The sequence below is a fragment of the Lagenorhynchus albirostris genome, chromosome 7 (assembly GCF_949774975.1).
Source record: "Lagenorhynchus albirostris chromosome 7, mLagAlb1.1, whole genome shotgun sequence".
Lineage (NCBI taxonomy): Eukaryota > Metazoa > Chordata > Mammalia > Artiodactyla > Delphinidae > Lagenorhynchus > Lagenorhynchus albirostris.
In genome coordinates, this window is record NC_083101.1 from 85,719,564 (window position 1) to 85,731,791 (window position 12,228).

General features: G+C 43.7%; 1 protein-coding gene across 2 annotated transcripts in view; it reads right to left on the reverse strand.

Moving 5' to 3' along the window:
* Window positions 1-12,228, reverse strand: part of FBP2 (fructose-bisphosphatase 2) — a 35,667-nt gene that overhangs the window by 8,686 nt on the left and 14,753 nt on the right. For both annotated transcript variants that reach the window (XM_060155369.1, XM_060155368.1), the window contains one exon: window positions 8,799-8,939. In XM_060155369.1, the coding sequence (XP_060011352.1) occupies window positions 8,799-8,939 (141 nt within the window). The remainder of the gene's footprint in view (window positions 1-8,798; window positions 8,940-12,228) is intronic.

Consider the following 12,228-nt stretch of genomic DNA (forward strand, 5'->3'; position numbering starts at 1 on the left):
GGGTCCTCTGCAGCCTGCCCAGTGATGTTTTGATGAGTTGTATAAAGAACAGTGACAATACGGAACCTGCACAGGCAGCTCAAGCAGTGATATAACAAGAAATAAAATAATTCAAAGGAAAAAGAGGGAAAATTTCCTTTGTAACTTTCACCGTAGCTAGGTTACTCATTTGTAAAGAACCTAGCTGTATTTATCCCCCAAGTTCTCACCCCCGGTTAATCCCTAATGTTTTCAGGAAGATTTGGGCCATCAACAATGAGAGGAAAGAGTTACTCAAATGGAATTTGTCCTGAAAGTGGGGGATGCAGTTAGACCACTAATTTGTGGTCCAGTTATTTTTCTTTAACTTACTTATCCTGTATTTCCTATAATGTTTTTGCCATCCTCTTCCACATTCAGTTCAGCTTTTTTTTTTGGGGGGGGGCAGGCACATGGTGAGGCACGTGGGATCTTAGTTCCCCAACCAGGGATCGAACCTGTGCTCCCTGCATCGGAAGCGTGGAGTCTTAACCACTGGACCGCCAGGGAAGCGCCCAGTTATTTTGTTTATCTTAACGACTCAATGTTGGAAACCATTCAAAGTTCCTTGTATCCCAACTACTCTTATATGGGTAAAGAGAAATCCCTTCAGTCAGAAACTGTATTCGCTCAGCATGAGGAACAGTTGATAAATGTTTTTTTTTTTTGCAGTACGCGGGCCTCTCACTGCTGCGGCCTCTCCCGTTGTGGAGCACAGGCTCCAGACGCGCAGGCTCAGCGGCCATGGCTCACGGGCCCAGTCACTCCGCGGCATGTGGGATCTTCCTGGACCGGGGCACGAACCCGTGTCCCCTGCATTGGCAGGCGGACTCTCAACCACTGCGCCACCAGGGAAGCCCGATAAATGTTTTTTAAATCCTCAGAGTTAGAGTGCTGACAGTCTCATCCCTAGGAATGTAATTAGCTAGCTGCACATTCACTTTGAAAGGCTGGATGTCTCTCTAAGTCACTAGGAAGAAAATCAGACCCTGGAAATCTAATCAGTTTTGATTAAACTTTGCAGACTGAGAAAATAAAAAATCCCCCATGATGACAGCTCACAGCTAGAAGGCTCCGAATGAACGTCTACAACACTCCCACAGAGAGACAAGGCCACACTGACCGTGTCTGAAATAAGACAACGATGAGGATACTCAAATGCAAAAACAACTCAACACGCCTCTCTTCTGCCACATGTGAGGGATGAGTGCTTCTTTACCACTGAATCTCTACCCTCACTTTAAACTTCCCACCTCCTACATACAAACTGAGATACACCATCAATCATTGTACCCACATCTAGACAACACCCAATCCAGAACTGACCCTCTCTTTCTCAAATACTCCTTAGAATCATCAAGCAAAACCCCAAGTGCTATAATAAGCCCAAGCCAGCCCCCTCTTAGCAGGATGCCTCACGGTTCCTCCAGAGTGCCTTCTCCCCTGCTAGTGAACCAGCTTCTTATGTTGCGGGGAAGTACTTGATGGTCTCTGGGTCATGAGCTTTAATCACTTACTCTGGACATTTGTTGCTTTGGAGCATCTCAGCATGGAGTTCCACGTCCTAAAAGTACCCGAACTTCCTTTGAATAATTAACTTTTCTCATTGGAGGCCAGTCTAAGGAGACTCTAAGCTGGGCCTCCTCTAGCCCAAGGTCAGGCAACTGACTGAGCGTAACAAATTACATACCCCTTCCTGGCATTTGAAACCTGAGGAGAGACACAGCATCAGGGGTGGTGGCCAGACCAGACAGGCTGTCCTGTGGGACCGTTCCTGTGAATCCCGCTTCCCAGACCTGCCCATCTCTAGCCTGGGGCCTGAGCTTTCCCATTAATACAGTAAGTCCTTTACTTAGTTTAGCCAGGATCCTTTTCTTTTTGTTTATCAGCAAAGATCAAAGACAGATACTGTTGTCTAAATAATGTCTTCTCTTACTTATCCACCCCAGGGGCTGTGGGTGTAGACACTCAGGCCCCTGGAGAGTTGTTCCCTATTGTGGGATGGAGGAACTGGCTGTAGAGCCTTACTCTAACCTGGAAAATAAATGCCTTTTTCTGACTGTGTGATCACTGGCACCCACTGAATATTAAAAAGGCCTCCCACAGGGCTTCCCTGGTGGCGCAGTGGTTGAGAGTCCGCCTGCCGATGCAGGGGACACGGGTTCGTGCCCCGGTCTGGGAAGATCCCACATGCCGCGGAGCAGCTGGGCCCGTGAGCCATGGCCGCTGAGCCTGCATGTCCAGAGCCTGTGCTCTGCAACGGGAGAGGCCACAACAGTAAGAGGCCCGCATACCGCAAAAAAAAACCCAAAAAAAACCAAAAAGGGCCTCCCACAGCTTTGAGAAGAGGGTACCTGATTATCAGGCACCATATCCTTGTCACCCAGAAATGATATCTGCTATTTGTAAACAAATGCCTTGTCATTGTGGCTTATACCACAGTTGAGAGTTTGGTTAACGTGAGGCGGTCTCTCCGTGCCTGAACAAAATGTGTGCTCTGACAAAATCAAATTACCAGCCCTGCAAACTCACAGATCAGGCAGGCTCTCAGTTGACCCACCAAGGAACTCTGGCCTGTGAGGCCCTGCCTGAGTAACCTGCTGGCCACCCTCTATGGTTTTCTACCTGTGACAATTGCCATAAGCTGCTCCAGCTTGAAGTCAACCTTTCAAACTGGTCCTCAGCTTCATACACTGCGTCCTTGCTCAAGTGTCCTTTGTAGTAGGGCGATGTGATGCAAAGGGTTTTCAGGCTAATAAAGAGAGCTCAGCAGAGAGCATGCTATGGTTCATCTCTTCTTTCTGATGTGTAATCAAACTGTCTGGCCTACCTGTATCCAGACTGGGCCTCCCTGTCGTGACCGAAGGTGGAAAGCATGAGCCGTGTCTCTAGAATCCTTCAGCTGGCCCCCTGAGCCAAAGGCACCTCCCTACTACCCTTAGAACCACTTCAGAATGTTCTTGGAGATACTTTGCTTGTAATCGAGAGAGTTTATTCAAAATTGTGTGGTATGATAGTTAAACACAAAACTGCCTGTGAATTGGTGTGCCAAGGCCACTTCCTCTGTGTGTGCGTTTATGTGTGTTTATGTGTGTGTGTTGGGGGCGGTGGGTAGGGGAGGAGTCCCACACATACTGTTAAGGGAACCACTGACAGAAACCGCCCGCCCTGGTCAGGTACCACAGTAACCACTTGCATGAGTTATCTTACAACAGGAGGTCCTGGTAAGGAACATGGAACTAATAAGCTACCGCCAACTGGAAGAATTCGGTAAAGGTCAAAAGGAGAGAGGAGACCCCAGTCCATATATATATATATCCTACCAACCTCCCAGAATCCTTCTTGGCTGAGCGATGCAGGCACCACCAGGAAGGACCCTCAGTCAGAGACAACCCCGAAACTAATCCCATTACCATAAAACCCAAGACTGTGAGCCACGTGGCAGAGCAGTTCTCCTGGGTTCCCTTCCCCTGCTGCTCTCCGCCTGGGCGCTCCTTCCCAATAGTCTCTGGCTTTGTCAGCACGTGTCTCCTTGGACAATTCATTTCCAAATGTTAGACAAGAGCCCATTCTCGGGCCCTGGAAGGGGTCCCCCTTCCTGCAACAATTCAACCAAGCAATTCTCGGACACCAGCAGTGTGTCTGAAATTCAACTCAATTCTGACACTATCTACACAGAGATAGCATCAAATTCTACAAGTGAAGGGTTCAGTCCTAGAAGTCTGCCCTCTCCCAAAGTGGGGACACTTCAGACGCCAGTTCCAAACCCAGGTTGTCACCTATAACTCTGACCGGCCATAAATCAGAGGTTCCCAGGATGAAACCAAGCAGGGCCCTGTGGGGCTCCCAGGCATAGAGGCCTTTCTGTCCCCCATTTCTTGCAGGCAAGACTCCAGCCTCCATGACTTTCCCTGAGTTCCAAAGGGCAGATTCGAATAGTTGCTAATTAAGAGAGGAGCAGCCAAGAAACCACCTAAGGTAAGATAAAAGGCACCAGAGAAGCTCATCAAGATTAGGAGACCTGACCACCTGAGACCCTGCACAACCCTAATCTTGTCAGCACCCCCACCCTTTCAAAACTTTACAGAAGAAAGAATGCAAGACTGTTACTGCCTTGATCCTTATCACATACCTCTGACCATGAGCCCAGACTATAAGACCTCTCCCTATTCCCCAGGGAGGGGGGGCACAGTGCTTGAGGCGCTAGCCTACTGTGTTCCCTCTTTGCCTGGCAAAGAAATAAAGCTTTCTTTCTCTCCACAACTCTGTCTCCATATTTCTGTTCAGCAGCAGTACGCAGGAAAGCCAAGATTTTGGCATCAAGGACCTCTTTCTCAGGGCAGTTAATTTGCTACAGTGGCTCCCAAAACTCAAAGAAGCATTTTACTTACTAGATTACTGGTTTCTTATAAAAGTCTATAACTCAGGAACAGCCAGATGGAAGAGATGCCCAGGGAAGTGGTGAAGAGCTCCACTGCCCTCTCCAGGCTCACCACTCTCCTCAGTCTCAACCCAGAAGCTCTCTGAACCCAGTCCTTTGGGTTTTTATGGAGGCTTCATTATACAGGCATTATAGGCATGATTGATTAAATCGTTTGCAATTGATTCAACCTCCAGTCCCTTTCCCCTCCTCAGAGGCCAGGGGGTGAGATTGAAAGTCCCAACCCTCTAATCAGGTGGTTGGGTCCATTGGAAACCAGCCCCCATCTTTAGGAGCCTTCCAAAAGTCACCTCATTACCATAACAAAAGACCCCTTTAGCACTCTCAGCACTTAGGAAATTCCAAGGGTTTTGGGAGCTGTGAGCCAGGAACCATGGATGAATAACAAATATATGAGGAATATATTTTGGTCATCTTGAAACCGTGCACCTCAGATTGGACCTTGAACCCCTGTGCCAGGACTCGAACACAGCCTAAACCCAGATTGGGACTTGAACCCACACTGCTAGGACTCGAACCTGGCCAAAACCCAGTCTTCCAACCGAGATCCCACACCTGGTTTCAGGACTTAATGAAACTCATGTTCTTGATGTCTCACTGCAGAAAGAATTCAGTGAGTGACAAAGTGATAGGTAAGAAGTGGATTTATTTAGAGAGAAACACACTCCACAGAGCGTGGGCCATTTCAAAAGGTGAAAAAGGAACCAGGGTATGGGGCTGTCAGTTTTTATAGGGGTGGGGAATTTCATAGGCTAATGAGTGGGAGGAGTATTCCAGCTATTTCAGGAAGGGGCGGGATTTCCAGGAATTGGGCCACCGCCCACTTTTTGATCCTTATGGTCAGTCTTGGAACTGTCATGGCACCTGTGGGTGTGTCATTTAGCTTGCTGATGTGTTACAGTGAGCATATACTGAGGCTCAAGGTCTAGTGGAAGTCGACTTGTCCGCCATCTTGGACCCATTTTGTTCTAATCAGTTTAAGTCATGTCCTCGAGCTATGTCATTCTTTCAAAGGTCGTGCCCTGCCCCCTTCCCTCCTGGTTCAATCTGAATGATCAAATTTATTTTTTTCTTATAAATCACAATTGTCACAGCCTGAGTGTGACTCTTGGCTCCACTGCTACTAGCATGACCTTGGGCAAGTTACTTACCCTCTCTGTGCCTCACTTTCTTCGTCTGAAAATGAGAATAATAGTAGGACCTACCCTCACAGGGCTGCTGTGAGGCTTAAATGCATTAATATATGCAAGTTGCTTAGAACAGATACCTATCCACCACTTAATAAGCACTGTCTAACTGTCAGCTGCTATACTGAGAGTATTATTGTAGCAGGGAAGAGCTAAATCAGACTCCATGTTGATCTGTTTCTTTGACTTTAACCTTTGATTTTTGTTGCTTTTGTTATTATAATCATACATAATGGCCTGCCACAGGGAACCCTTACCCTGTGCCTGAATGTTAAACTAAAGTGCCTTTGCTTAGCTCACAGGGAGATAATCTGACCCTGACCACCTGTGAATGGCTGCACAAAAGAAGAAATTAACACATCACCTCCCGATGTTGGCCAAGACAGGCAAAACTAATGGCCTCTTCACTTCCTCACCTCCTCCCAGTCTCTGTTGTATAAATGAAACTAGCATCCAGACCCCAGTAAGATGGTTTTTTGGGGACCCTAACCTGCCATCTTCTCGGTCTGCCGGCTTTCCAAATAAAGTCGCTATTCCTTGCCTCAACACCTTGTCTCCAAATTTATTGGCTGTCGTGTGGCAAGCAGAACAAGCTTGGGCTCAGTAACATTATTTGTGAACTACAGATTCCTGCTTCTACGAAAATAAGGAGAAATTAGAGCATCAGTAAACCGACACAGCAATGCGTTTTGCTCTGATGGGTTTATATGTGAAAAATTTAGACTTTAAAATGTACCAGATGGACTTCCCTGGTGGTGCAGTGGTTAAGAATCTGCCTGCCAATGCAAGGGGACACGGGTTCAAGCCCTGGTCCAGGAAGATCCCACATGCCGCGGAGCAACTAAGCCCGTGCACCACAACTACTAAGCCTGCGCTCTAGAGCCTGCAAGCCACAACTACTGAGCCCACGTGACACAACTACTGAAGCCTGTGCGCCTAGAGCCCATGCTCCGCAACAAGAGAAGCCACAGCAATGAGAAGCCCACGCACCGCAACAAAGAGCAGCCCCCACTCACCACAACTAGAGAAAGCCCACATGCAGCAACGAAGACCCAACGCAACCAAAAATAAATAAATAAATAATTTTTAAAAATAATAAATAAATATTAAAAAAATAAAAGATACCAGATTTCCATACTATAAAGTTTAGTTTAACTGTTTTGAAATTTGTAACCCCCTTCCCTCCACTCACATGTGAAACAGGAAAGAAGGGGACAGGGCACAACCTTTAAAAGAATGACAGAGCCATTGAGGACACAACAAAAACTGGTTAGAATCAATTAGGCTCAAGATGGCAGAAGACTTGACTTCCAGTGAACCTTGAGCCTCGTATATATACGCTCAATGTAATACACCAGCATATGCTAAATGACACACCTACCAGCACCATAACAGTTCCAAGGATGACCATAAAAGGCCAAAAAGTGGGCAGTGGCCCAATTCCTGGAAATTTCTGCCCCTTCCCCAAAATAGTTGGAATAACCCTCCCACTCGTTAGCCTATGAAATTACTCAGCCCATAAAAAGCTAACCACCCCATATTTCCGGGCCTCTTGCCTTCTGAGATGGCCCACACTCTGTCTGTGGAATATGTTTCTGCTTTGGCCACTCTCACATTCCAAGACAACCCCATGTCCTGTGGCCATTCTCGCCTTTTGAGGCAGATTCTGTGCATGGAATGTGTATCTCTCTAAGTAAATCCACTTCTCACATATCACTTTGTCTCTCACTGAATTCTTTCTGTGATGAGACATAAAGAACCTGAGACCTGAGACCAGGTGTGTGATCTCAATTAAAAGACAGTTCAAGTCCCAATCTGAGTTGTGCGGTTTCACATGCACCAGCATGTAAAATCCTGAAATGTTTGTCTAAAATGTTTGTTTGATCAGTGCATTATCTCCCTCCACTGCCTAGAATGGTATTTGGGGACACACTAGATGCTCAATAAACATTTGTAATTTCAAATTAAGTTGAGATACTGAACAATAGCTTTTGCTTCACAGAATACTGGAAATTTTGAAATGGACTTTGGTCAAAATTATTTGAGGGCTTCCCTGGTGGTGCAGTGGTTGAGAGTCCACCTGCCGATGCAGGGGACACGGGTTCGTGCCCTGGTCCGGGAAGATCCCACATGCCATGGAGCGGCTGGGCCCGTGAGCCATGGCCGCTGAGTCTGCGCGTCCGGAGCCTGTGCTCCACAACGGGAGAGGCCACAACAGTGAGAGGCCTGCGTACCGCAAAAAAAATATTTGAGTTTTCACAGGACCTGATTATATTTAGCAAAGTAGTTCACAAGTAATAAGAAAAACATCCAGCATTTAAAAGAGAAATTCTATAAGTTACACATATTTTCCAAAATTTCTCCTGAACATTTTTAATGTACATTTGCCATGAAGGCTCACCCTTTATTTTTGAACTCTTGTGTCTTTATCCAGTTATGTCGTCCTCCAAACGGCGTTGTGCTATCATATTTTTCATCTACCCAGAGGTTGTGCTTCTTCCCCTTCTGCTACTGAGCATTTTCTCATTGTGGAAAGTGTGGAGAACAACACAAAATCTGATAACATAGCTTTCTACCAGTCACTCCTCCCATTGGGAAGAACATGTGTATTAGGGGAAGTCCTCCAAACTGGTGTCCAGTAGGGTAGCCACTAGTCACATGTGGCTATTTAAGTTAATTAAAAAGAAATAAAATTTAGAAACCCAGTTTCTTAGTCACACTAACCACACAGCAAATGTTCAATGGTCACAGGAAGCTAGTAGCCACCGTAACAGACAGTACAGATTACAGAACATAGCCATCATCACAGAAAGTTCTAGTGGATGGTGCTACTCTAAAGAATCCATGCTTCTGGCTGGAAATTGGCATCATCGGGATTCTTAAGTCATTGTATTCCCATAAACCAAAGAAATTGAATGCATTTTTTGGTCATAAATTCCTTAAGAACCGGGCCTGAGTTGCTATGACTGACTTTGTAGAACCCCTCAAATGCCCTCACTTGAACAGAGGTTCTTAATGTTTTTAGATGATTCTGTTGGCTCTCCAAACTAGACTCTCTGGCCCCAAGAGCAAGTATTAGGAATGACTAGGAAATTATCTCAGAGGACAGGAATTAAAGCACAAAGGCCCATACTGTCTTATTGGGTACCTACTGGGTCAAGCATGAAGAGGTCCACTCCTTGCCCAGTGGAAAGAGCCACCAGTGTTGCACTTCCATAGAGTGCATAGCCCGCGGCTACAATGTTGCGGCCAGGCTGCAGGGCATCCTTTTCAGAAGGCTCATCCTCTGAGGTCTGCAAAAGAGAAAAGGGAAAGAGAAAAGGTCTCTGGAGAGAACCCTTTGCCAGAGGCCTGCATTTCAGATCTACTTGAATCACTGAAGGAAACGCAGTTCTAGAATTTCAAGCCACAACAAATGCATCTGGAGGAAACGCGTTGCCATGTTAATGAATGGTTCTAGCTGAACCATTGCAAAGGCCATTCTTGGACTTCTCCCTGTTTTCTGAACGTATTTGTCTCCATCGTGCCAAGAACAGCACCCCAAAGTGCTAAAACTACACCTTCTCTTAAAAATCATAACCCATGCTCCTTGATGATTATAACGACCAAGGTCATTGAGCTCTGATTTTGTGCAGTACCTCATTCTACATACACAACAGCACTCCAAGGTAGATACCGTTATGACCTCCATCGTTCAGATGAAGAACTCAGAGCCTGAGCGACTGGATAACTCACCCAACATCAAGAGGAGCTGGAGTCAACCCAGGCAGCTGGGCCCAGAGCTCGTCACCGTCCATGCGCTGCCCCTTGAAGACACTGCCCCTGTCTGTCCCCAAGTCTACAGTTCTGGACGTTTTCCTGAGGAAGCCTCTCTCTTTGGCCAGCAGCACTAACAGTGACAATGGGAATGGGAATTCAGAGAGACGGGGCAAGGCAGGCATGCTGACGAAGGAAGAGCGAATGTCCTTGAAGGAGGGGCAGAGCCGCACCTGAGACTGGATTTCACAACCTACTTTTCCAGGTATCTCTTGAAGGGCTCGTCCCTCCCTACTTCCTTGTGCTCAAAAAGGCAAGGAGGGACTTCCCTGGTGGTGCAGTGGTTAGGATTCCGGCCTTTCACTGCCGTGGCCCGGGTTCAATCTCTGGTCAGGGAACTGAGATCCCGCAAGCCGTGCAGCGCAGCCAAAAATAATAATAAAAAATAAAGTTTTACCTTTAAACCTGGAATCTATTTTGAGATGATTTTGGTATAAAGTGTAAAGTTTAGGTTGAGTTCTTTTTTTTTCCCTCTGTGGATATACAGTCGCTCCAGCATTAATTGTTGAAAAGACTCCTTTTTCCATTGAATTGTTTTCACAACTTTGTCAAAAGCTATTAGCCATAAATTGTGTGAAACCATTTTTGGGTTCTCTGTTCTGTTCCATTGAACATGTGTCTATCCCTCTGTTAATATCATATAGTCTTAACTTTTAGAATAACCTTATCTATATCTACAAAATATCTTGCCAGGATTTTGAGAGAAATTGAGTCAAACCTATACATATATCAGTTTGGGGAGAATTAACATCCTTTACAATGTTGAGTCTTCCAACCCATGAACATGGTATGTTTCTCCATACAAGACATATTATTTGATTACTTTCATCAGTAATTACTGGTAGAATTACTATTCCTTTTTTTTTTGAGTAACTGTAAATTGTATCATATTTTAAAGTTTGGTTACCATATGTTTATTGCTGATATATAGAAATCCAATTGATCTTTGTATGTTGATTTTGTATCCTGTGACCTTGCTGAACTCACTTATTAGTTCTAGGAAGCCGGCTTTGGTTTTGGTGTTTGTAGATTCCTTAGGAGTTCTCTACATGGACCATCCTATCGACAGTTTTTCATTCCAATCTGTATGGTTTTATTTCTTTTTCTGGTCTCACTGCCCCGGCTAGCTCTTTCAGCATTATGTTGAATAACAGTGGTGAGATTGGACATCTTTCCCTTGTTCTTTATTTTAGAGAAAAAGCATTTTGTCTTTCACTGTTAAATATAATGTTAGCTGTTGTCTTTTTATAGATGTTCTTTATCAAGTTGAGGGAAGTTTCCCCTCTATTTCTTGCTTCCTGAGAGTTTTTGTTTGTTTGTTTTGTTTTGTTTTATAACTGAGTGTTGAATTTTGTCAAATGGTTATTCTTCATTGATGGACATGGTTCTATGATTTTTCTTCTTTAAGCTTGTTGATGTGGTGGATTACACTGACTGATTTTTGAATATTGAACCAGCTTTCCATCACTGGAGTAAACCCACTTACTCATGGTATATAATTCTTTTTATGCATTGTTGAATTTTATTTGTTAATATTATGTTGAAGATTTTGCATCTATTCATGAGAGATATTGGTCTGTAGTTTTCGTTTCTGAACTGTCTTCATCTGGTTTTGGTATCTGCGTAATGCTGGCTTTAGAAAATAGACTGGGAAGTATTCCTTTCCCTTCTCTTTTCTAGAAGAGATTGAATCATCTTTAATCATTTGGTATAATTCTCCAGTGAAACCATCTGGGCCTAGAGATCTCTCTTTTGAACTCTATTTTCTTAGTAATTATAGGGCTGTTCAAATTATCTGTTTCATACTGAGTGAGTAATAGTAGTGTGCTTTTTAAAGAATTGGTCTACTTCATCTAAGTTATCAAATTTATGTGTGTAGAGTTAGTTATAGTATTATATTATCCTTTTGATGTCTCCAAATGTTTTAAAATATCAGAACGACTCTGAGATGAAAAATCTAGTGCATAAACATGTGTTTCTCTGATTATTTTCCCAAGAGAAATTCCAGATAATAAAAGTATTGGGTAAAATACTTTTGATACATATTGAAAAGTTGCCGTGCAGAATCTGATAAACATAAGATAGTGTTGTCTTTTCAACTTGGCCAGTTTGATAGGTGCAAAAAAAGACATCTGCTTTAATTTCCATTTTGTATAATTAATAAAGTAAATTTTTATATATTTATTGACCATTTTTATTTCTTATTTTGTAAGTTGCCTGTTTGATGTCATTGCCTATTTTTCTATCGGGGTACTCATCTTCTTATTTTTAATTTTAATAGCTTTTTATATATGAAAGATATAAATACCTTATATGTTACAAACATTTTCCTCAATTGTCATCTGCCTTTTAATTTTATTTATAGTGTCTTTTTTTGGAAAGTTGATTATTTTTCTTTTAATTGAGGTATAAATTACATATAGCAAAGCACCCAAATCTTAACTATACAGTTTGATGAATTTTTACATATATATAGTACATACTGATGTAACTACTAAGATCAATTTATAGAATATTTCTAGCCACCTAGCAGTTTCTCTTATACCCTCTTTTGTCACTATCACCTCCCCCAAGGTAACCTCTATTCTGGCCTTTATCATCTGGACATCAAAAGAATAATTAGCTTTGACTGTTTTGGAACTTCTTATAAATGAAATTACAAAGCATGTGTTCTTTTGTATCTGGCTTATGTTTCACAACATATGTCTTTGTGATTTTATCTGTGTTGTTGCACATAGCAATAGTTTGTTCTTTTGCATTGCTATG